Raw genomic sequence first — 24,810 nt, 5'->3', positions numbered from 1 at the left:
GCAGCACTGTGTTCATCAAACAAATGACTTGAGAACTAAGCAAGAAGTCTTACAGTTAGGAAATGAGAAGGTTGAATGGATTTGGAGGAGGTTGTTATGAGAGAGGAAGTGCAGGTTCACTTCACACCCTGGGATCCTGGCAGCTGGCACGTGACCGAGACGGGCTGAGCTGGAGAGCACCAGTTGAACCCCAATGCACCAACAGGGCAGAAGGATGCAGGATACTAGATATTTATATCAAAAGGAAATGGGGATATATTTTGAGCTGTAATTTACTGGGTCTACAACTCAGAGCATTAACTATGTGGCTACGCTGTAAGTATTCACTACCGGCAACTTATGTTTGATTGCATTTGGCTAACAAGACACACATGCAAACAGTTGGCCATGCACAGCTGCTTCAGACCACGGTGTTCCCGACTATCACAGGTGGCCCCTTCTGCCAGCATTAGCACCTAGCTTTGACCTCAGGTTGCTGCTTGAGCTAGAATCAAACAACATGTCCAAACATCCCGCGCATCGTCGTTCACCTGATGACATGGCGGGAGTGGTTCCGTCAGGAGCTCTTGAGAGCCAAGGCTTGTATCAGAGCCTGATGCAAGAGCACAACCGCCATGACCCCAGCAATCGTGGGTAAGTCGTGCTCGTCTTGTTTTCGATCTCGGACTTGTTCGCAGCTAACATCGGACGCCGACAAGACCAGTAGTTCGTTTTGTCAAGCCCTTGTACGACAAAGAATCGGGGGCTGTTAGTGATTTCGAAGAACATGACAAGCAGCCAAAGTACCGTGAGGTAGCCGATGAACAGATCATTAAGATGCTTAAAGTAGCCCGGTTTGACACACAGCCAATGTCGAAGTGTCTCCTGTACCGTCTCCCCTTGGAAGTCAGACTAAGAATATGGGAATGCCTGTTCCCGCACAACTGGAGTGCCGTGGAGCTGGAGGAATTCGCACAGACGACAACGGGCCTCGCTATCCTCCTGACCTCTCATCAGATCTTCCATGAAGCCTTGCTGGTCTTCTTCTATTCGCTTGCATACAGCAGGCTTGTCCTCAAGGAGTATGGAGGCTCTACTGCGCATTACCTCAAAAGTGTCCCCTTGAAGTTGGATCGATGCATTTATAAGCGTAGAGGATTCATTTGTCTCGATATAGAATGCGACGAAGAAAGAGAGTTTGGATCGCTTGTGCTTTCACTTGGTGACAAGATCCATGAGACGGCAGTTCGACGTCGCTGGGGTTTCGCGCTCTTCATTACCACTTTGAGAATGGAGGGGCCCTTGCGTGTCCATGATCTGACCGTCGCTGTCACTGAAAATTGGAAAATTCCCGGATTTGACGAGAACGATTTGGTCCAGGCTCTGTTCAGTGGGGCCTTCACGGTCCTTGGAAGACTGAAATTCGTGGGCTTCACTAGAATGGAGCGAAGACGTCTCACCAACCTAATACTCGCGAGGCAGGACCCGTGCGTACAGCTCATGCGACGTAGGGATGATGCCGAGGATATAGTTGGGTAAGTGGTAGTTCCTGGCATAGAGTTGGTCATGTCATTGGGCCATCTTATTGGCTCGTTAGATGCATTGCAGCACGAGGTCAATGACGGCAAAGAAAACAACTCGATCCGCGTCAGCAGTTTCAAGCCCGAGCCCCAAAACGAGCATGCGTCTCTCATTGGGCGTCTTGGTGACAATGGCACTGGCGATTTGACGAGCATAAAGCTGACCAACTACTTCATGTCCAGGAGCCCGGCCACCGAGGAGTGACGTGGCAGTCAGATTGCCAATAGGAAGAAGACTGTCCTCCGCAGGCTCGGGGATGGTGTGAAAGCCCTCTGTTCCTGGGTTTTTGTTCTCAAGTGGCACGTGCAGCTGAAGTAGGTTAGTTGAGATGACAAAAGCATGGCATGATTATTGACTAACCCAATGTCCTAGTCGGCCTTTCTGCGAAATGGTGATTAGAATCCTATCACTGAATTTGATCAAGGTGACATTTGTCTGGATACCCTTGACATCCCCAACAACCTGCTTCGTGACTGCGGGGTAGGGCAGGTTTAGATCCTGAAGTTGGTTGATGTCAAAAGGTTCACTATCCATGGTTGTTTTTAGTGTGATTTAAGTTAAGAGATACCCTGACAAGCAATGAGATGAACAAATTCTCTTCTTAGGATGATGAAAAAAAGATAAGAATAAAACAACAACACTGTGATAAACACAAGGAAACGCGACGAAGCAGTAGAAGAGGAGAGAGAAGAGTGAAGAGGGGTGACTGGCCGTGAAGTACATCCTAGGCGGTGAGGCTATACTCACCGCTTTGCGGGCAGAATGTGGCCGCCGCCTGATTTTTTTCACGGCACTCTCTTATCGCTCTTCACTTTTACTTTCAGTCTGGGACCTGGTTAACTTTGTCTTGCAATTAAGACAAAGGGTCAAGTCTAGTGATCATGCCCAAGTTTGTCCCCCGCCAGCGAAAGCAAAAGCACAAGCAGAGGGAGGCAACAACCGCTCCGGTAGACACCAATGTTGCCGAACTTGCGCCCGTCTCCAAGGATGAGAAGGAAGCTAAACGGCAGAAGCTAAAGGAAGAATTGCGAGCACAGCACGCTCAGGTTTCTTCCAAGAAGCAGAAGCGCTTGGACAAGTATATCGTGCGTGCGCCTCTATATTGGCCATCCTCTATCGTTATTTCTAACACTTGGTACAGGAAAACAAGCTGAAGAAAGAAGAGAATCTCGAGCTGCTTAAAAAGCTCGCGCAATCCAAGGTTGATACCTCGGCCCTCCAGAGCTCCAAGGAATTAGGAAAGCGCAAGCGACAAGATGAAGTACCGGCCGTATCTAGAACCGCGGATCACGACTCGCGCCATGATCAGGACCTAGATTTTTCGGATGACGATTCGGACGATTCGTTGCCCCAATCGAAGACCACTGTTAACGAATCTAAATCCGAAGCCCCCGCGCAAAAGCCCGCAGAGAACCCAGCGACCGGTATCGGGTTGAAGCGCCCTCTGGAACTCGGTCCGGATGGGTTTCCGGTTCTCAAGAAGCGAAAGAAGGTTGCGAAGAAACCAGAGATAACCATCACGATGCCGGAAGTGCCGTGGGAAGGATTTGGCTCAGATGAGGATCAAGACGAAGACGAAGAGTCCGAAGAGGGCGAAGATGAAGATTCAGAGGGAACATCGTCCGATGGCTCAAGTGACGAAAGCGGCAGTGAGGGTGAGAGCGATGAGGACGAAGATGAGGATGATAGCGAGGAAGACGATGAAGAGAGTGAGGAAGATGACGACGAAGAAGGCGAAGAGGAAGAGAAGCATAAAGTGGGCCAACCTCGACAATCCGCCTTCAAATCTTGGGCCAGACAGCAGATCAATGATGCCATCGGTTTCAAGCCTACCACTGTTCCAGTCGTCGAGGAGCAGGCGTTCATTCCAGAACGCAAGAAGCCAGTCAGGAACACTGTTGCCGAGGAGGAACCCTTGCCCTTGGAACTTCAGGTCACCACGGGGGACCCCAACCGGAAAGCCTTTAGTGTCCAGGTCAACCGGTCAGAGGAAATACAAAATGCACGCTTGGGACTGCCGGTTGTTGGCGAGGAACAGAAGATCATGGAAGCAATCTACAATAACTCCTCGATCGTGATATGGGGTGCCACTGGTTCCGGAAAGACAACCCAGCTTCCCCAATTCCTCTTCGAAGCGGGCTATGGCAACCCCAACAGCCCCAATCCAGGCATGATCGGAGTAACTCAACCACGCCGAGTCGCAGCAGTCAGTATGGCGAAGCGTGTAGGCGAAGAGCTGGGCGAATTCTCCGACCAAGTCTCCTACCAGATTCGCTTTGAGAGTACGGCATCCAGCAAGACCGCAATCAAGTTCATGACCGACGGTATCCTCATCCGCGAAATTGCCGAAGACTTTTCCCTTAGCAAGTATTCGGTCATTGTGATTGATGAAGCCCACGAACGGAGCGTCAACACCGATATTCTCATTGGAATGGTCAGCCGCATTGTCGACTTGCGGAAGGCTATGCAGGAAGAAGACCCGTCCGTCAAGCCTCTGAAGCTCGTTGTCATGTCTGCCACCCTGCGCATCTCCGATTTTACACAAAACCCGAACCTCTTCCGTCAAGGACCGCCACCTTTGGTTCAAGCACAAGGTCGCCAGTATCCTGTCACCATCCACTTCTCCCGACGTACCAACCGCGATTATATCGAAGAGGCATTCCGCAAGGTGTCGAGAGGTCACCGCAAGCTGCCTCCGGGCGGGATGCTTGTGTTCATGACCGGACAGAACGAAATCCGTCAGCTGTCCAAGCGTTTAAAGCAGGCCTTCAAACCCACCCAGCGCGGCGAAGCCACTCAAGCCAGGGTCCAGATCTCTGCCAACGATGCACCACTGGAGGCGGAAGATTTCGAGATCGGCGGTACCGATCTGTCACTTGCTGGCAACCAGGAAGATGACGAGAGCGATTACGAAATCACTGGACTGGATGAACCCGAGGAAGATGAGGACGAGTTTGATCTGGGTGAAGAGGCCATGAGCTCGACGACGCGGGTCCATGTACTCCCATTGTACTCTCAGCTTCCTACCAAGGAGCAACTTAGGGTTTTTGAACCCCCGCCGGAAGGCTCCCGACTTATTGTCTTAGCCACCAACGTGGCTGAGACCAGTCTTACAATCCCCGGTATAAAGTACGTGTTTGACTGTGGTAGAGCAAAGGAGAAGCAGTACGATCTCGCAACAGGTGTCCAGAAGTTCCAAATTGAATGGATCAGCAAGGCCAGTGCCAACCAGCGAGCTGGACGTGCTGGTAGAACTGGACCTGGTCATTGCTACCGTCTGTACTCTTCGGCAATCTACGAGAACGAATTCGCCGAATACACTGACCCCGAAATTCTGCGGACGCCGATCGAGGGTGTCGTACTTCAGATGAAGAGCATGGGACTCCACAATGTCATCAACTTCCCATTCCCTACACCCCCCAGCCGCGAGGGTCTAGCCAAGGCCGAAAAACTCCTCAAGAACCTGGGCGCACTCACATCTGAAGGCCAGATCACGCAAATAGGTAACCGCCTATCTACATACCCTCTGTCTCCCCGATTCGGCAAGATGCTGTACGTTGGCCACCAACACGGCTGTATGCCGTACGTCATCGCACTTGTGTCCGCCCTCGCAGTCGGCGATCTGTTTGTTCCGGAGAACCAGATCGATCCTACACCAGCGAAGGACGATAGCGAGCGCAACGGTGTATACACGAACGCGGACCGTCTCGAAGACACTGCCCGGGAACAGCGCCACAAGGACTACGCTCGGGTCCACCGTCTCTTCAGCAAGCACGACGACACATCTGACGCACTGAAGTACCTGTCGGCGATTTGCGCCTACGGATACGCCTCCGACGGCGACGCGTTCTGTGAGAAGATGTTCCTGCGCGCAAAGGCCTTCAAGGAAGCCACGCAGCTCCGCCGGCAGCTGACGGACATCGTGCGCAGCAACAACCCGGGTCTGGTTCAAGCCTATCAGGCACGCTTGCCCGAACCGACCGAGAAGCAGGTCAAGGCCATCAAGCAGATCATCACGGCCGGGTTCATCGACAATGTTGCTCTCCGTGCTGACCTTGCTCCCGTCCCGCCTGAGATGCACCGTACCCCCAAGCGAGCCATCGATGTTCCCTACTTCACGCTGATGAGATCTCGTGACGGACCCGGCTTGGAGCTGGACGAAAAGGTTGTCTATGTGCACCCGTCGTCTGTCATTGCGCAGCTCTCCGCTAAGGAGATGCCTCAGTACATTGTCTACTCGCATCTCCAGCAATCGTCGCCCTCCATTGTATCTGCAGACCAGACTCCTAAGATCCGGATGTATCCCCTCGCTACACCCAGCGGGCTACAGCTGTCCGCGCTGGCACATGGAACGCCGCTGATCGAGTACGGCAAGCCCATTGGCAAGACGGAGTTGATCGAGGGTATTCCTCAACGGCGATCATGCTGGGTGATCCCGTCGCTGGTAGGTGAGGCCGGCGGAGCGCGGTGGCCGCTACCAGCCAAGAAGGTCATCCAAAGGAAGGATGCGAAGGAAGGATGGGTGATAGAAAAATTCGTCGCATAATGTATGTATATATATATACCAGACGCTTACAATTACAAAAGTGATGATGATGCAATAATCTGCTTATCCCAATACCTCCAGAGGATGAATCTGCCGTAGCAATAACAATAATAAAACGTAACCAGCACCCATGATACCAACCACTAACACCATATAATAAAAGAACAAAAAGAAGAACATGAACAACCTATTTCTCCTCCTTAATCCCCAACGCCCTCCTCAACCTCTCACTCTCCTCAATCTTCGCCTCCGCCAACTCATGCACCTGATAACTCTTAAACTGGCGTCTCTCCTTAGGCGGCAAATCCCACGCCCTACGACCGCGTCTCCCTGCACCACCACCACCACCACCACCACCATTCCCACGTTCCCTCTCCTTTTCCTCCTCCTCCATCTCCCTAACCAACCTCTTCCTCAACGCCTCACACCTCTCATCAATCTCCTCCTCCGTCAACACCTTCTCTTCACCACCCTCATCATCCTCATCCTCCTCACCCTCCTCCTTCTTCACCTCATCATCCTTCTTATTCTTAGATCCCTTCTTCTTCTTGGATCTCTCCTCCTCGATCCTCTCATTCTCCTCCTCCAACCTCTCCCTCTCCTCCATAACCTTCACTTCAATTGCGCGCCGCCGATCATGTTCCAGGATCTGCTTGTCGGGTTGTCGCTGCTTGAAGGGCTTGTCTAACGGGTGATCGGAGGAGGAGTTCGCGCCGCTGATGGGTGGGTAGGGCGCGCCGTACCCGGCGTTGCGCGGCTTCATGAATGCGAAGTTGCGTTGTACGTAGCCGGAGGTGCCGCTGCCTCGGGGGGTGGAGAGGCCGACGTTGGAGGACATTATGTTGTTTGAATACTTTTGTTTTCTCTTGTGGTTGTCTGGTTATGGGTCTTGTGATTGTGAGGTGTTGTGTAGTTTATTGTGAGGGTTGGTTTATGGCTGTGGAAGGTGGGTGGAGGATAGATATTATTGCTGCTGGAGAGGCGAAGGTCTGGATCGGCGAGTCATGCGGCGATGGAGGGAGCTTAGTGTCACGTGATGATAAGGGACTGATAAGGTGGGAGTGGAGGGAGATCAAAGTTGTTTGGTTGGTGACTTACGTTAAATTACTGCAGTTCCTCTACAATAACTACTTGAATGCGATAGTTGAATCAGCAACGGCAATGCTTTTCATTTTGATCGTCTGTATACCGAGACAGCAAGGCCTCTACATACTCTAGGCATCCCTTATATTCTCCCTATTTCCAGGTCTCCCATATGTCCATGTCCAAGGTCCCGTTTTGTAACCCATCGAGGAAAATCAAGCGCGATGTCCCATGAACCCGTTATTCACCAATAAAGACGCCGGCCCCTCGTGTGTGTGTGTGGACAAAGAGAAACAGAAAACATTGATAAGCTATGGAGGCATGTCCTCATTTTCATCACGTCGAACTTCAGAGTAACAGAAGAAGGGGAATACACCGACAAGCAATTAAATGGGTAGAGGGGTAGAAAAAAAGTATCAAGAAGTGAAGGGAGGGCTGGAGGCGAAGATTGAACGCAATGTAAAAATAGCAAAAGGACATCAATTTCCGCCGTCACCCTCGTTGTAGCGCCATAAAGCCATGAAGCTGGGCATGAAGGTAATGAAGCTCCGCGCTTCTAAGCCTCTTTCACGCCCATAATATGTATATCCCCAAATATTAGAAGCAAGTTGGGGGAATGTGCGTGACCAGTTATAAAGATATAATTCATAAGAAGTAAGAATAACGTTCGGAAGGTAACAGGCCTAGGTGCTGCCAGTGACTTCGACAGAGTCGCTGGTGACCGGGTTGGCCGACTCGCATTCCGCCAAGGGCGTCACCGTGCTTTTCGCCGTATGCTTAGATTCCGAGGAGCCATCAGCATTGCTCTGCGTATCGGTGGGAGGCGGGGTCGGGGGAGCGGCGCCAACCACAGGAGCACGGCAGTTCTCGACACCATTCACAGCCCTTTTAGAAGGCTGGGGGGAGGACTTGTGCGAGTTGGGGGGCGTCGTCGATGTGGCTGCGTGGGCCAGGGGGGCGCCGGCGGGTGGCATGACCCCCCCAATCAACTTTTCAATCGCCACGATCTGCTTGCCATAACTGAACTTCTTCAATTGATCAAGCATCGGCTGGATGCGTACGGCCAGACTGTACTTCTCTTCGGACGTGTCGTCCAGCTGTCCAAGGATCTTTTCTACAACGGAAGTTAGTAGTCATAATATGGGCGGCTTGGGATGCAACTTACGGATCACATAGTTGCCGTACTGATCACGCATGAGGCTGATCAAGGGGCTGTCACCGCGCTCGTTGACACTTGTCAGCGTGCTAATCATCTGCCGACGTTGAGACTCCTCGCCGTATTCAATGCTCTTCTCGACCACATTGCTGGCGAATTTGTGCTTGGAATAAGTCAAGAGCTGCGACATAACCACTACAATCATGCGAGACCGGTCTTTATCTTCACCATTCTCAATGACATGCTGGATGACATAGTTGCCAAACTGGTCCGTGATCAACTTTGACGTGCAGGCATGGAGTTCACCCAAGATAGACTCCCGGTCCACTTCCTCGCAGTGCTCCAGCATGCGCTGAATGACACGGCACCCGTATGGGTGTGTAGCCAGTCGGTCAACTTGGCCCTTGAAGGCATTTATGATAAACTGGACATATTGAGACGGGACTCTCTCGATGGCCTTCTGGATGACATGATTGCCGTTCTGGTCCCGAACACAGCGAAGGACGTGGCTCTCCAGTTCTTTGACCATTGATGCTTGCTGATCGGTGAGGATGTGCTCCAATGCCTGTCGCAGATTAGTATTTCGTATTGGCAGCCGAGCAGAAGACATTTACCTTTTGCACCACGCGGCACCCGTACATTTGGGTAGATAGGGACAGGATGTGTCCCTTCATCTGGTTTGCCAAAATCTTCTTCTGGGTCTGGTTTCCGTGTTCAAACAGCTTCTGAACAACGTAGTTGCCGAACACATCCGTCATCAACTGCAAGCTGTTGGGCTGGATCTCGCGGAACACCTGTTCCTTCTCATCGCTGTTGGCCGTCTCTAGCTTCTGTTGAATGAAGCGCGACCCGTGCTGGTCGCCACTGAATTCCACAATGTGCCCATAGATATCCTGACTTGACATTAGCAACATACTCTCCCGAGAGCCGACCTGACCATTACTCACCTTCAGCTCGTAGCGCTTGTTCCCCTTGTTTTGAGCCCTGAACTCCTCTAGCACTGGACTCCTGACCACTTGTGAAGGATCATGGTCACGATGACCCCGAAGGGCTGCTGCGCCAATCTGGGCGACAGGATGGTAAAACGAGAGGGCGTTGAGTCTCTGTGCTTGGTAACCCGCAAGATCATAAGCAGGAGGAATCTGGACCCTGTGCAGTGGATTGACTGCCTGCTGCGAAAGCTCCTGCTCGGCTCGTAGCTTCTGCTCCAGCAGGGCAGCTGCATTTCCCGTCACTTGACCTGCGGAACCGGTCCGGAAGTGTGCGCCATTATCCTGGGCATAGAAGGGGCTGTCAATGCGATACTCAGTAGGAGATATCGGGTTTGTGTCCTGGACACGAGATCTACTCGGCTGGTATCCCAATGGTAGCTCTGTTGGCACACCTTCGTTACCATAACCGGGCGGAAGTTGGTACTCGCTCTCGTCACCACCGTTCTGATATTTCAAGCGCGTCAGACTGGCATCATACGATTTGTGTGGTAAGTAGGCTGGACGATTAAGGCCCGGATGTCCCGAGAAATTGCCCTCGTTCAGCTGCAGCTTGTTAAAACCAGAGCCAAGATCGACGGAGCCACTGCCAGACCGTCCCTCGTAGCCCTGGCTCTCGGAGTGAAATGACGGGTAGGTGGAGTGAGCTGGTCGTTGTGGTGCGAAGGAAGCCGAGTTATGCGCAGTATGGGAATATGAGTTGCGGCCCATGTGCTGCGTCATGTAATCGGGTAGAGCAGACTGCAAGGTTGACATGCCCATCGACGTGGTCACATCATCGGATCTTTGATTGTCCAGTGGGCTTGTGAACCCTGTCTTCATCGGAAACCCAGATCCCACAGGGCTACCGCCAAAGGCAGCAGAAGTGTTCACCTGCCGCCTGCCATCACCGTTTCTCATTCCGAAATTGCCAAGGCCCATGCCCTCGCCTGACGGTGAGATGCCGTCCGACCCGGTGCTCAGGTAAGCTTTATGCCCAGCACCGCCACTTGATCCAATCCCCGACTTGGGCAGGGCAAAATATGAAGAAGAGTCGGTACTATCAGGAATCCCACCCGCGCTGCGCTCATTGGCGCGTGTTTGTACGGGAGATGTAGTCATGCCGCTATTCGGAGCCCGCGACAAGGTGGCCGCCGATGTGTTGATCGTAGTCCATGGCAGGTTAGGACGGCTATTCCATCCATCGGATTCGGAAGAAGAGAGCAAAGAGCTTGACCCAGCCTTACCCTCGAAAGCATTCTCCACAGTGTGCTGGTCTGTAAGGTCCAAGTCAGCGGCAATATCCCAAGTAGACAACTGTCCAAGGAGCTGCGTACCATCCAAACCGCTTGCCCATATACTGCCATTCCAGTTTCCGTTTCCACCACCGAAGCCTGTCCCCATACTTGAGGGAGCTCCTCGCGTCCTCTCACCATTAAACCCTGATGAAGTCATATTCCCCGACCGGCTTGAACGAACCTGTGTAGCAGTCAACGAGCTAGTCCACTTGCCACTTGTCCGGACACCACGTACATTATGAACTGAATTCTGGTTGGAAGCCATTATGAATCCTCCCCGTAGATATGAACCACACCGTAAATGTTCACCGTATGAATAGTCGTTCGTAGCCGACTGTAAGGGTGTTGTATGACGTCGTTATCCCTGCACTATCGTTCCTGATACACTAGATGACAATGAGGCTGAAGTGATACGGATAATTATACGACCCGTAATGGGTGGATCGAGGCACGAGGTGACTGGTGAATACCGAACTGCACGAGTCAGCCATCCGATCAGACTGGAGATCAAAGCACTTGTACCCAGTTGCGAACTGTTAGATGAGGTGTAAACTTACAAAGGAGCGAAGAATCAGGACACCAAAGGAAAGGGATGGAGGAGAGATAGGGTGGCAGCGAAGACGTTGCCGAAGAATAGGATTTGGATCGGGTCCAGAATAGACGCGGTCAGGCGCTGTACAAATTATACAGGGATCGAAGGGGGGACACGAAAGGGAGGAGTAGCGTGGCAGGCGAGAAATGCTAGGCGGAGGAAGGAGGGAGGCCGTCAACAACGCAAGGTGACAAGAGCTTGATAAAAAGCGGTTTGCTTTGTCCACCCACGGCCCAGCGAGTAGCCGTAGATCGAAATCGCCAAAAAGTATTGCGACGTTACTATGCTCCGTGCATGCTCCAGGAAGTTCGAATCTTGCAGATCGCCCTCATGTGCCCTTTGAAGGCAAAGGGAGGGATGGCCGACACGGGGGGGGTTTTCGTTTAATCAGACAGAGACGTTAGGAGCTCGGACGAATCGCAGCGGCAAGGGGGGAGGGACAAAGGGTTAGAAAGAGGGTGCAGTTGGTATGGGCGGAGAATGTGCTTGTTGCGCAGAAAAAAGACGTGATTAGTGGAGGGTCGAAGGATGGGAATGTGGACGAGAGACAAGGCCCAGCATTAATATAATTCAGCTGTGACACAGACAAGCGCAAGCATGACACCCGAAGTGGTTCCGAGCAGATCAGTCAGGCCTTTTTATCCTTTTGTCGCAGGTTCGGTTCGGCCTCCACCACTGGGCGCTGGATGGCGAAAGTTTGGAAGGGTGGAGGGGAGGGAGGGAATAACGACAATAAATGACCGAAGAGTAGAGATAATATGATGACAGAGCGAGAGGGAAGAAAACGATCAAATGATGAAATGAGGAGGTTTAAAAAAGGAAAATATAAAAAAAAAAATATAAAAGAGGAAAAAGTTTAAAAAGGTTTGTTGAGAGTGACGGTCGAAATTAAAGCAGGGAAATGGGGGAAAAAAGGTTATTTAATCGAATTAGGGAAACGGGAAAGAAAAAAAAAAAAGGGTCTGGTCTGGTCAATGTGAGAGAAAAGACCAAGATTGGTAGCACAAAAAAGAAGCACCCCAAAAGGTCCCCCAGATTTGCGAAGAATGACAAGGGAAGGGAGAGATGAGGAGAGGGGTGGTAAGAAAAAAGAGGAGATGATGAGGGAAAGAAGAAAAGAAAAAAGAAAAAGGCGAGAGAAAATCCAGATGAAGGAACAGGGGGAAAACCTGCAGGCTTCAAGGACAGTGAGAAGAAGGGAAAAAAGAAATCACCAACGGACCTCTTTTCTGGCAGGGCGCAGGATTGATTCGAGGATGAGGATTGGAGATGATAGATAAGCTGGGCAGGTCAAGCTGGAAAAAAGATGCTGCGTGTCTTGCGGCAAACGACCGATTCTTTTGGCGCCCATCGGTAATCTTACCGGCGATGACAATACCAGACGATCTGTCGATCCCATCAGGTACTTGGCAGGCGTACGGCCATCGCCGCTGCTGGGCAGGTACCGGGCGTATCGCTCTGCCCACCAGGCCCCGTCTGATACACGACTGGATCTGGGGCCACCCAAATTCGTTCCCGCCGCTTCTTTTTTAGGCTTCAATCTAGGCGGCCCCTCTCTCTTCCTCTTAGGGCTGTTTTCTCCCTCTCTGATCGGTCGCTGCCATCACTGTGAGCTTAGTATTTAGTACTAGATACTTTACTTACGCTACAAATATACTTCCATCCACTGATATGCGACCGTCCCCTAACTCTCTGGAATCCCTTTCCGACCCGGGCCTCTCCTCTCTCAGTAGTTCTTCTTTGGGAAAATCATGGTTTCACGAACCACATCGGAGACATCCACCCAACAGCAGGCATCTCTGGTTGACCGCTACAAAAATTCACCCTCTAACCTTTTCGACATACTCATCTGCTAATCTACCCCTCGCTGTTGCGTAATAGATTATTCTTCATTATATCGGTTTCTTAAATGTTGGCTGATCACGTACTCCATCGGCGAGATGACGGACCATGGTCTGGAATATCTTTGGAAGGTCCGAGAAGCTGTCATTGTCGATTACTTGCTGCTACTACTAACCCAGCCTCATCGGACATGACTTCCTAGCCAACTCTGTCAAAATGGCTTTGACTCATCTACTGGCCAACTGACCACCTCTGGCTTCCAGACTCTTCCGATGCTGACGATGATCGAAGCGGGGTAGCATCTGGGGATAATTCCAGAGGTTCCGAATTCTCATTTGACCGTCCCTTGGATAATCACGGGCCACGGCTCCCATTGAAGATTTGCGGTAAAGGTTAAGTTGCGCTCCAGCCCGACCGATCGGATCCACTAAACTAGCTTGTTTTCTGGTGATGAATCAGAGTTTATCCTCGCCAACAGTTAACAATGGCCTGGTGAGGTCCGTGATAAATTACCTACGCTATCATTCACTAATTTATCCCTATGTAGGGGCGGGATGATAAACTGTATGATAAATTCGATCATCACCGGGCGTAGTTGAAATAGGAGTCTTACTACTACTATGAGCCACTGCCCACTGCAACTGTAGTAACTACTAGTGCTTATCATCAACCTGGATTCCATAATAGTCCCATAATATGATCATTACTACTTCCTATACATGCAAGCCCCCAGACTTCCAACCAACTCGTTGCATGACCATGACAACATAAGCCCTGCAGCGGCCATACGCCCTAATACCAACAGATAACTACCTCTACCATTATCAGTATGGCGCAATTGTTACCAACTTGCATCTTATTGGACATTGCATCTAATGTGCTATCCCTTCCAGGATGCATGCCTTAGTGGCCTTGGGTTCAAATTTGCCAACTACTTCAACCCCAGTAGGCACAGCAACACTCCGAATATCCCAATATCGACTATGTTCCCGCCTAGATATTTGAAAGTCCATTGCTTAGCACACTCTTCGGTTTTCCCCTCTGTGCCAACCTCAGGTAGTAGAGGCACGCATGGCTAACAATCTATCTCGGCGGGCCTTCCGGAGTATCCCTTGCATCCCAGTAGGACACAATCACAGCGAATTAGGTTTCATCCGCCCTGCCTGTACAATGGCCGCGGAAGACAGGGGCTGTTATTCTGAACGTAGCTCACATTGCCGGCCATTTTTGCTTTATCACGGATTGCCCATTGGGGGATCTCATGGCATGCATGTATGTATGTGGTGTAGCTCGAGTCGACACCGAGAAAATGACCTTATCACCGATGAGCGATGCGATTGATTGCGAAACATGCCCATATAATGAACGATAAAGAGGCAAAGCAGGCCGTTGCAAGAGGCCATCCGCATATACAACTCTTTTGCCTTGCATGCACATCAACTAGTGGCACCCCGCTAGTTCTTTGTTTCCAGGACATTAACTGTTCTTTTTGTAAAGTGGATCAAACAGGAAAAGCAATGCACACCACCAAATGAAGAAAAGAAAGACTGGAATCGTGGGGAGTCGAGCGGGAATTATTTCCAACCATTCCTGGCGTCCTCCTTTCTAACCCAGCAATCCACAACCCCGTACAAGGATTGCAGATCCCTGCCACGACTGGGAATTGCTGTGGGACCGGACTCCGACGCGCATGTCATGGCAAGCACGACGTATTCGTGATATATGCTTCATGATAATAGCATTATCAGTACTCCGTACATCTGGCGTACTCGTGTCTCTCCTCCTTCTGGATACTCGAGAGGCTAGTGCATCTAAGCCCCCCAAAGTGTCTACGGATACGGTCTTCAAGACACTACTAGCACCAGGACTGGTCTGCTCTTATGGCAGCGCCAGATACAGTAATCATCATGCCACACGCATCAAATATCACACGTGCCGCCGTTTCGCCATCCAAGTGGGCGACCAAACCTGTTAAACAAGAAAGTTCCGTGGACGGAGAACACCTGTCGAGCGGAATAATAAATCCTATCGATGCTGTCATACTGATTGCTATGAGTCACATCCACTATTCTCCGCTCGACACGTTTCTATCCCGCTGGGGTAAAGGAAGGTTTGTAGCGCGGCTGGTCAACCATGAAAACCTTCCCCATCAACCAGCACAAGCATCTCCCACGACCTCAACGTGTTTGCTAGTACCACGTCACTATGCCTTGCTGTCAGATACTAACATCCGCGTTGGTTCTCACATACCCCACGTCAGGCTGAGACATGTCTCGGTTGTTCCTGTCTGTACATCAGACTATCGTCTGCCCTTGCATGTCCTCGAGGGAGTCCACCCGCCTTGTTGATGCCGTGTCTCTAAGGCTGAAAGGGGATAACCCCAAATATTTTAGCAATTTTGCACCAGTTGAAGTCGGGTTGTTGGTTTCTCGAGATAATCCCTGCCACATATGCTACCAGTTCTACATTAATGCAGTTGTATTGCTGGTTTGCCCAAGATAACTCCAAAAAATCATCGTTTCGATGTAGACTGCGCTAATGAACCATTGTGGATTCAACGAGTCAGTCTACACCCACCTCTGCATGAATCAACTGCTAGGAGTGAGCTCTGAGAGGGGCTACTATGAAGTGGCGGGCGTTGTTAACGCTAGCCACCACTAACTTGCCGCCAATTCTGGGACAAAGCCACGCGCGGCAGGCTATGGACAAGGCTTGCGAACCCGCAAATATGACATGGGCTTTCATGTCAAGGGGTGCCAACTATCTGAGAATCTCAGAACGCAATATTATCCTGGCAGAGCAGAGAATTATTTCCAAAAGCCATCACGTTACCTTCCATTGATTGTATATTGTCATTCATCCAGCTTCGAGTTGACATCCATTTTCTACTGACTCTAATACTGACCCTGACTTGGCAACACGGCGCCTTTATTACTCTACGTAATACTAATCCTCACTTCGAGTGCCATATCTATCTATCTACTCACCAAGTACAGCTTCGACTGGCTCGGTTTGTCCCCTCTATAGACATACCCCGATCGTAGTCCTCTGAGAGCCTAGAGAGATACATCGCCGACGCTGCAATCGCAGCTGGTTTTGCGAATAGATTCTCTATACACACATGTTAATATTGGCAATGCATACCTAGCGACAACATATTGATAGATATTATCCTGAGATACGTCGCTCGTGGTTGTGTTACAGACCAGCTAAGCTATGACAGGAAGCCGCAGGAAACAATGGAATTGAGGTGTACTCGAGACCAGAAGTTTTGAGCAAAAAATTGTCAAGCATTTAGAAATCTAACCTTGGCACAGTCATTATCTCAGTCGAATATTCAGCGGCTTCTGAATGCGCTAATGTGCCCTCGAAGAAGCTTCGGGTAGCCGCCTTACATTTATAGATGTCAAAGAAGACCAGACAATCTCTTCCTCAAACCATGCAAATGCCATATCGTTCTAGTAAGTACGATTACAGTGCCTGGTTCATTGAATATAACGAGGATGAGCTTTTTTCTGTACAATTGCAAAGATACTCGTTCCTAGCCAATCGGTATCCGTGTATTCGACAGACATTCGAAGAATACACCCACAAAACTTCCTATGTATTCATCAATGATATATACCATCTGGGAATAGAAAGGTCATGTCTGTTCTCTGCCATCACTTCCATATAGAAGGCGCAGGATTACGCCAGACATCCAATATAAGATTTAAATCTCCCCCAAGCCTCCAACTTGAAAGCGACTACTATATGTGTGGACCAATGTGCACTAGATATGATCAAGCACCCCATTAACTTAGGTGACAATATGTAATTACGATGGTTCTTAGTTGAGATTAGGCACTTTCAACTCTAAGATGTTTTTCTTGCGAGATACCCAAGTCCTGCTTTGAGAGAAGAGGTCTGGGCTCGTAAATATATACAAGGTTCTACCCGTCAAGCAGTATACCCATAACGCCAACATCATCACATTATAGGAAACTAGTAGGCCCTACCAAAAAAAGAATCAGAGATGATAATCACCAGCTAAGGTTACACATTCTTCTCACATTCTTTGACATTGTTACTAGACACAACTGCGATGAGGTCGAAGGTGCTGGAAAGGCTAGTAGGAAATAGACACGGGGTGAATTTATATACTATTCAATATCAACTTTCTCGTACTTACTACACTGCAGATCTTAACTAAATCGCTGCTTGCATGATAGGTCATAGGTAGATACATAACTATGATGTCTCTGACAAGAGCCCGTCAACTCAAAGACCATGTCTTCCTAAGACTCTGGACTATTTGAGAAGAAAGATCTAGTTCCACCACAGATATTGTCGAGCTCTTTACCGAGATAGTCTTTATTTATCAGTCTCCGGTGGTCTGCTACTACTTCTTAGTACTGGTGTTGTTTAGGTGCTGATTTACATACACCCAAGATATTGTTCAAACTATCAATAACATGTCGTCTGAGTATATGTTGTGTTAAGTAGTGTACTAAGATTCAGTGGACTTTACCCGCAAGGAGAGAATTAAAGCTAATTAATAGAGAGTGTGCAAATTCATTCATTCATTCGCATAATAACGTGTCGAGAACTAGCGTTGAGCATGGCTGCTAGATGAGATATTTTTGTATATCTGAATCATACATTGGAGTAGACTAGCAAAAGAAGTAATTGAAGCATCCACGTAGGTTGGGGCAAGGGATAATTTTGTGTTTTTTGTAGGAACTTGAGTGAATATGCGACCAGTAAAAACGAATATAGTATACATGTTCATTCTCAAGAGTCTAGTAAAAGACCAAGCCAGTCTCCTTCTTTCTACCGGGAAGGAGTCTGGATATCCCATAGTATAATTTCTCGAAAGAAACATCTGGTCCCTAATGTACCCCCTCAATAGCTAATGCAGCCATACTACTAAAGGAATGACACAACCGGCCTATACAGCATGACTTCCCTGACACCTACCCAGCAACAATCTGACAGATGAAATTCCCCTGGTTGTCAAATCCCACATGTCTATAGAATCATTCCACAGGATCGTATTGGACCGAATACCCCTTAGATATAGACTCATTCCAAGATCTATCTCTCTACAATAGTCACAGCAACCGGGGCGCAACACAAAATATACAACATAGATATATCCCCTTTGTATATTAGCCACCCCTGACTAGTTGAACGATCGACATACCAAGATCACCAGAGATACCAGATACCTGATGCTGCGACAGTGACGTGAACTTGGTATTCTGCAGAAGAGAGGGAGATGTGGGGTGGGGTGACGCTTTCAGGAATGTGGCGAGCGTCGGGTTCGGCCAACGAGTGCTTGTTTTATATTTAGTAACGGCATGGTTGATTGAGTGATCTCAGACATATTATGTATGTTGTTTCAGTTCTATATACAGATAAGTGGACGTTGCTGTGGGGTTGTTTGGGGAGGTTTTGTTAGGGAGTGTGGTTTTATTTTTGATGCTGATTGATTGGTTTGATTGATAGTCCTGGGTGGCTTCGGTGGGTGACTTGGGAGAGGGTGTTGGGAGATGGTGTTGTGGTTAGCTACTTATGTTTTCGGTGATATATATTTTGGTGTGATGCTTAAAGTGGGGAAGATAGTAGTGATAAATTGAAACATGTGATATGTATTCGGTTTTCTTGAGCCTTAGACCGAAATTATGCATATGAGGCTAAAGTGGAATTCGTGGCTGTCAGCTCGAGGATACATTTTGACCACATACTATTGTAGTATATTATAACAGCGATTGGGCGGTGGTTACCTCAGATACAAGCCAAGGGGGTTATGGTAGTCCAGTTCGATTTCTTCATCCGCCACATACTACTACAGTACGATATGCCTAAACATACTGATAGTTTCCATAGCAAGAAAGAGCGGTATCCTCTATCCAGAATATGGATAGGCCGCTGTCAAAGCATGGAATACGGAGGTGCCTAACCGTCCGTTGTGTTTCACCATTGGTGACAGATGGACCCTGCATTAGTTGACTAGCACATGACAGGTTGTTTCTGATGTCATGTGAAAGAGACACACCTCAGTTCGCCCGTAAGATCTTACAGTAGAACCAGCGGATGCGTGGACATTCTCATCACATGTGATGAGACCAACGGCTGACTGCTAGGTAGGCAGGTACGTTGTTGTCCTTTGCTGGTGCCAGCAGAGCTTTTGCTGTGTTTGGATGTTTTCCCGGGCTATCGGCTGTTTTCTCCACCATCAAATCAAGTCTCGGAAGTTACCACAAACAGATTGGCAAGATATTGCTTGGCGAACCAAAACGTCATTCCATTCCCTCGACGAAGATATGAAGAAGTTAAAATAGAAGCGTTGCCACGGATGGCTTCTCACAATAAGCCGAAAAGGGTCCTTCGTTCTGGAGAACAAAGTAGATAGTCTAGATAGTCGATAGATTGTCTTACCCCTCCCTACTGTAAGTGCTACTGCTAGCCTTGTGGTCCTTGGGGCACTGAGACCTTGTTGGTTTTCGCTTTCAGGGGGCCGCAAAGATGACCTAAAAAAAGAGTAGACAAAAGAGGGGAAGTGCAGGAAGACAAGAAAGAAAGAAATAAGAAAAAACCGATCTAGCTAGCGTAGGTACCAGTTAGTCTTTTTTGGCACAGGGGTGGGCAACGAATGATGAAGGGTTTGGTTGGCAAAGAATGGGCCAAGTCAGGCACCGTCGACGCGTGATAGGCCAGATGGCCGGAATGGGGAAATTACCGGCGAACCTTAGCAAGCACGCCAGCAACCATGCCAAGGCCGACTAGGCGTAAAGCGGAGTCTTGGGCCACGCTTGAGTGGAGGGCCAAAGACGAGTTTAGTCCCCTTTTGGTCGAGGACGAGTAAACAGCTGACTAGACTAACTGCTAATAGTACTGGTAGTAAACTCTGCCCCAGGCCAACTGTCCACCCACCCCTGCCTGCACTCGGTCTGGACTGCGCCTAAGCGCCCTTGCGCCTCGTTCCTGTCGTGCCGGCGCCCACCGGCCTGCTCCTCTCCCTGCCCTGCCCGGCACTCCTCTCCTCCTCCTCCCTCCGTCGTCTCCTCTTTCTCACCCTTCCTGCGCTCGCTCTCTTTTCTGCCCTTTCTTTCCCTTTGTTCCTTTTCTTCCATTCTCCCAGGCGACAACCCCCATACCAACCCCTCCCCTCATTCTTCCTCCTTCCTCCACCCCCGTCACGTTCTCTTTTCCCTAAGCAGGTGTCGGCTTCACTCTTTCAGCTGCTCACCTTGCTGTCCGTTCGTTCGCTATAATCAACCTGGTCGATTTCCATCACCCCAGTTGAAGCCAACCTCCCCACACTCGCCTCGACTACTTGATCCTACCGACCTGATACATTCCCTCCTTTTGTCCAACGATCCCGTCTCCAACCGGTCCTTCCATACGAAAAAGAAAGAAAGCAGATCCGACAATCTGATTCTATCGCCACAAGACCCTTGTTGAGACACATTGTAAGTGACTGTCGACGACAGGCCGCTGTGCTCTGTGCCATATCCAGAATTGACCCGGGTATTGGAGGAAATAGTACAACTTCAATTCTTGAAATAACTTCGCGTATACCGAAAAGCACGCGGTTACTATCCAAACTCTTTCATTCGGATTGCATCCGAAGACCTATCAAACATAAAAAAAATCCAACCATCAAAATCATGTTCAACCCTATTTCGAAGCTTGTTCGGCGCGGTGATTCTGAAAGCAACGATGGTCTCTCTCCCTACATGGTCGATCTCCTGATTTCCCTGCTGGTTCTCATTCTGCTCGGTCTCGCCCTGGTCGGTGCTCTTCTTGTCTTGCGCCGCAAGCGCCTGAACCGCGAACAATCCGAACTTCCTGTACACAACGGGCAATGCGTGCCCAACCACCGTCGATTCACCGTCTCTGCTTCGCCGAACGCCAAGACAGAGTCCGTTCTGGTTTATGATGAGAAACGCAGTCTCATTGAGAATTCGTCGAGTCCCCCGCCCAGTCCGGTTCCCGAAATCCGCATCACGTTCCCGGAGGAGGAGGACGAATCCGGCAAGCGCAAGTCGGGTCGAGTTGTGGTTGTGAGAATTACCGACGCAGGTGGAGTGGGCTTGGAGCCTTGCAACGAGGAACTTCCGCCGTATCAATCCAGCGATGCGGAGCGATTCCAGTCGTTGGATATCGAGCGCATGGGTGGGCTCAAAGAAAAGGAAGCCACCAATAGATGGTCTTAGAAGGATCGAACTGCTGAACGACAAACCGTCATCTGCTCATTCTTCCCATCGACTGATACCCCCTCGAATGACCGACGTCGCCTGTTTGTCGCACCTGGACGAGATTCGAAAAGCATGACGATATCCCGGCGAAGATTTGCCTCGTTTCCATCTCCGTATTTAGACCGCTCTGCTTCACATTACCTTCGCGACTTGCACATACGCAAATACTCCGTCCTGTTTAGCCACCACGCTCGCCGTTTGACCCTGGGTTTCAGTATCGACCAAACTTCAAGCGCGTCAAGTTAAAAACTGACCCGATCAGTGCATACTGGCCCGACCTCTGTACAGCAAGGCTTGCTGGTTTTTCTTGATATTTTGTGCTTTATTCTCCTTGATAAGGCGTTCATTTCTTGTGCTTGGTCACTTTGGTTCTCTTCACCCTGCCACGTCACTAGGGTTGAAGAGACGTTACGCATTGGTTTGGTAGAGATTTCATTCTCCTTTGCATTCTTACTTGCTTCTTATCTTACCCTTCTCTTCTCCCACGCTCGCCCTCTACAAGTCTCGGGTTTGCGTTCAGGGGTGTCTTACAGCTGGATAATGTATGTACCTAGTCTGACTCTGCATTGGATGGCCGCCTCACGAGGTGTGAGCCCCAATGAATGCGTTTATTTGATAAATACATGAACTCTTGATCAGCGACTTGACGAATTTCAATTATATTGGACCGGTGTCTACCCGTCCACATGACATAAGCTCTGACCTAGGAGTGACATTTGGTTCAGCCGTGCTTACAAGACAAGATGTACAATGAAAGCAGTTTAGAACCTTTACTCAAGGGCAAACTGGTCTAAAAGCCGTTCGCACCATTAATGGTCCCGGCAAACAAGGAGAGAACCCCTTTGTCTTCTAGCCAAATTTATTTGCCCTTGTGAGTGGCAAACAAAGCCTGAAAGGGTCTCTTGAAACATTCCACCAAAGAACAGGATTAGCTCGCCGTGGGACTGGAATTAGGGCGGGAATTGAAGCTAAAAGTTAATTTATACCAAGTACTAACTTGGCTTATTTGTTTAGCCAAGAGAAAATAGATCATTGAATGTATTATCTGAGTCGACACTAGGTTTGTCTGTCCTGTTCCTTCAGCGGATACGAAAAGATCATATTCGTGAAGGTAACGATGTAGTGGGTTTCTCGTATGACAATATGATATGGCTTTGGAATTGAGTCATTGATTATAATAGTTGGATTGGTTTCTGACTTGCAGGTTGTATACAAAGTGATTGTATTGGATTTGATCTTGTTCGTTATCTCCCTAGTGTATTGGGTTAGCACGTGGATTTAGTTATGTTGGGCATAAAAGCTTATATAAGGTGGCTTAATGTTGATTAGCTATATAGTTCGTTGGTTGTTCTACTCTTTATCATACATACCACTTCATTTCAGCCAACCCAAGCTGTTGATAGCCAGAGACACACTTATCCGTGGGGAAATCATTGGCTATTGCCAGATAAGACAAGGAGCTTACCGAGCATTCTAACATTCGCCTCATTCACCATTTGAAGCCTCCGCCATGCGCGATAATCAGGCAGAGGAGAGCGCAGATAACAGCTATCCCATGGAACGTACCTTATGATAGAAGTCGAAACAAGACGGATTCTACCATAATGATGTGCCGTCCAATGAAAGTGCATGCTTGTTCTTCCTTTGTCTCTTGCTATGGTAGGTTCAGATGCCACCGCGTGATATGCTTTCAATGGCGGTGATGTGGTATGCTCTCTTCGACATCGGAGATTGTTAGGAAGATAGCTTGAGCATGAATGGATAGAGAGGTACCTCCCTTGGTGTAGTGAAAGTCACAAGATACACTGATGACTCTATGGTTTCAGGTACCTCGGGTTCGACCACCGCACAGCAAATCAGAAGATGGGGAGTTTGCTGAAGGCGAATTGGAGTTTGAGACATCATGCTTTGACTGAAAGAACAGAGAGGAAAGCCCTTCAATGACAGTCGGATTCACGAGATGCACGAGGTACAACGGCAAAGATGCTGGATACAATACAGTGTGAGGACAAGTACCTCAACGGCCGTGTCCGTCTCGTTTGATTCGCAAGAGGTATCTTCCTCAAGACACCAGCAGGTCACAAGGTCATTACCAAGAGGTCTTGATCGGCTATACTCTGTGACCAGATGGATGAGACCGAGAAACGTATTCTCCAAGATCAACAAAAACAGAACTGATGATTCAATCTTAACTTATAAAGATGCCCATTACGTCCACGGCATGATTGGAAAAGAAACTACCACTCAATCCCTCTCAATCCATCTCATCGCCTCTCATCCCATCTTGTCTCACTTCACTCTACTCCCTTGCACTATGGCTACTCCAGCTCTAGTTCCTGCCCCGGCTTTGCCACCGGATTTATCTTTCAGTGTCCCCAACCCTGCCAAATTTTCTGCATCCCCGAAGCAGGAGTTGAGACGATACGTGGCATGGCTGCTGAGGGAGGCCGAGGTACCTGCTTTTCTTTGGGGGCCTGAGGTAACGCGGATATACGGAAGCAATACCGATTTTGAAGTAAGTGTCCTAGAATATTCCCTACCCCTTCACCTTGTATAATCATTGTCAGCTGCTAACATTTCTTCTTCTTGCACAGTACAGCATGTGGGCAGTGAAAGATGAGGCCATGAAGAAGGCCGTGCAAGTGCTCAACGAGGCCGGATTACGACCCTGCAAAAAAGGCCGTCGTTGCGCGAAGCACAGGAGCCTTCCATTTCCCGACCAACATTACCACAAGGTCCTCAAACATTTTAATACCCATGTCAGTCACGGCGTTTATCTGTACCGGAAGTCCCGGTTTTCCCACATTTTCCCGACCCGCCACTTGTCGACCCCAAGCCTGATGACCGATACTATATGCTCAGTTCAGACAAGCGGCTCCCAGACTGGAGCTATAGCTGTGTACAAGTACAACGCATGTCCAAGGATGGGTATCCCGTTATCATTCCTACTCCTGCCCGGTACCTAGAAGCCGTCTGCCTGCAGTCAGTCCGTCACTACGAAGTGCAGGATGGGAGTGACTTTTGGAACGAGGAGAGATACGCCATGATACATATCTTGGAAGATCGTTTTACTGATACATTGAAACTGGATGACCTTGATGAGCCATGGCATGAATATGGCAAACTAAATATTGACCGCGGTTATGGTGATCGCGCAGGTGACTATGGTGGCCAGAAATACAGGCTCTTCCTCTATCTGGACATGAAGAAGAAAGGTCAACTTCCACCACCCGAAACAAAGGCAAGAAATAGATGGTTAAGACCAATCCCGGACCTTGTAAGGGAATGGGGCCTGCCCCTGGATTTACTAGACTGATGGTTACCTTGACGCACAAGTCCTTTTTTTTTTTTTTTTTTTTTCTCAGTGATATTGACAGACGTGGCTTGCTTTGCCATTCATCGGGTACCTCTCGGATTTTCTCTCCTCTACATCATTACGCTCATTACAAGTATACTATATATATATACATATGGCTGCCTAGCACTATACAAACTGATGATAACTTCTTTTGCTACGGA

At 49.2% G+C, this 24,810-nt stretch overlaps 8 protein-coding genes across 8 annotated transcripts; 5 read left to right on the top strand and 3 right to left on the bottom strand.

Moving 5' to 3' along the window:
• Positions 1–302: 302 nt before the first annotated feature.
• On the top strand, positions 303–1,518 carry BO85DRAFT_455407 (uncharacterized protein; the record flags this gene model as incomplete). Its single annotated transcript, XM_025661383.1, has 3 exons — positions 303–319; positions 430–633; positions 699–1,518. The coding sequence occupies 3 exons, from the start codon at positions 303–305 to the stop codon at positions 1,516–1,518; spliced, it is 1,041 nt and encodes a 346-aa protein (XP_025521319.1).
• Positions 1,519–1,572: 54 nt separating this feature from the next.
• On the bottom strand, positions 1,573–2,094 carry BO85DRAFT_359313 (proteasome assembly chaperone 3; the record flags this gene model as incomplete). Its single annotated transcript, XM_025655504.1, has 2 exons — positions 1,573–1,869; positions 1,921–2,094. The coding sequence occupies 2 exons, from the start codon at positions 2,092–2,094 to the stop codon at positions 1,573–1,575; spliced, it is 471 nt and encodes a 156-aa protein (XP_025521318.1).
• A 347-nt stretch (positions 2,095–2,441) lies between these two features.
• On the top strand, positions 2,442–6,106 carry BO85DRAFT_455405 (ATP-dependent RNA helicase ECM16; the record flags this gene model as incomplete). The annotated part of the gene is made up of 7 exons (XM_025661382.1): positions 2,442–2,645; positions 2,702–3,634; positions 3,665–4,421; positions 4,455–4,569; positions 4,603–4,682; positions 4,713–5,135; positions 5,175–6,106. The coding sequence occupies 7 exons, from the start codon at positions 2,442–2,444 to the stop codon at positions 6,104–6,106; spliced, it is 3,444 nt and encodes a 1,147-aa protein (XP_025521317.1).
• cwc21 (U2-type spliceosomal complex subunit CWC21) lies at positions 6,079–7,138 on the bottom strand. Its single transcript, XM_025659080.1, has one exon. The coding sequence runs from the start codon at positions 6,942–6,944 to the stop codon at positions 6,294–6,296; it is 651 nt and encodes a 216-aa protein (XP_025521316.1). The 5' UTR covers positions 6,945–7,138; the 3' UTR covers positions 6,079–6,293.
• Positions 7,139–7,872: 734 nt separating this feature from the next.
• BO85DRAFT_360451 (mRNA-binding protein PUF3) lies at positions 7,873–10,876 on the bottom strand (the record flags this gene model as incomplete). The annotated part of the gene is made up of 6 exons (XM_025655553.1): positions 7,873–8,303; positions 8,355–8,910; positions 8,960–9,238; positions 9,293–10,590; positions 10,651–10,792; positions 10,847–10,876. 6 exons carry the CDS (start codon positions 10,874–10,876, stop codon positions 7,873–7,875), a joined length of 2,736 nt encoding a protein of 911 aa, XP_025521315.1.
• A 3,780-nt stretch (positions 10,877–14,656) lies between these two features.
• On the top strand, positions 14,657–15,531 carry BO85DRAFT_22768 (uncharacterized protein). The gene has a single exon (XM_025654756.1). It carries the CDS (start codon positions 14,926–14,928, stop codon positions 15,391–15,393), a length of 468 nt encoding a protein of 155 aa, XP_025521314.1. The 5' UTR covers positions 14,657–14,925; the 3' UTR covers positions 15,394–15,531.
• Positions 15,532–20,700: 5,169 nt separating this feature from the next.
• BO85DRAFT_483242 (uncharacterized protein) lies at positions 20,701–21,249 on the top strand (the record flags this gene model as incomplete). Its single annotated transcript, XM_025663145.1, has 1 exon — positions 20,701–21,249. One exon carries the CDS (start codon positions 20,701–20,703, stop codon positions 21,247–21,249), a length of 549 nt encoding a protein of 182 aa, XP_025521313.1.
• Positions 21,250–23,605: 2,356 nt separating this feature from the next.
• Positions 23,606–24,742, top strand: BO85DRAFT_495259 (uncharacterized protein; the record flags this gene model as incomplete). The annotated part of the gene is made up of 3 exons (XM_025663904.1): positions 23,606–23,806; positions 23,886–24,062; positions 24,128–24,742. 3 exons carry the CDS (start codon positions 23,606–23,608, stop codon positions 24,605–24,607), a joined length of 858 nt encoding a protein of 285 aa, XP_025521312.1. The 3' UTR covers positions 24,608–24,742.
• Between the last annotated feature and the right edge of the window lie 68 nt (positions 24,743–24,810).

This window comes from Aspergillus piperis, assembly GCF_003184755.1.
Source record: "Aspergillus piperis CBS 112811 unplaced genomic scaffold BO85scaffold_1, whole genome shotgun sequence".
NCBI lineage: Eukaryota > Fungi > Ascomycota > Eurotiomycetes > Eurotiales > Aspergillaceae > Aspergillus > Aspergillus piperis.
Note: the sequence above shows the minus strand (reverse complement) of the source record. Positions and strands in the feature narration are given on the sequence as shown.

Bases quoted from the DNA above. Each gene is read 5' to 3' on its own strand.
- BO85DRAFT_22768 (XM_025654756.1), top strand. From the start codon at position 14,926: ATGGCAGCGCCAGATACAGTAATCATCATGCCACACGCATCAAATATC.
- cwc21 (XM_025659080.1), bottom strand. From the start codon at position 6,944: ATGTCCTCCAACGTCGGCCTCTCCACCCCCCGAGGCAGCGGCACCTCC.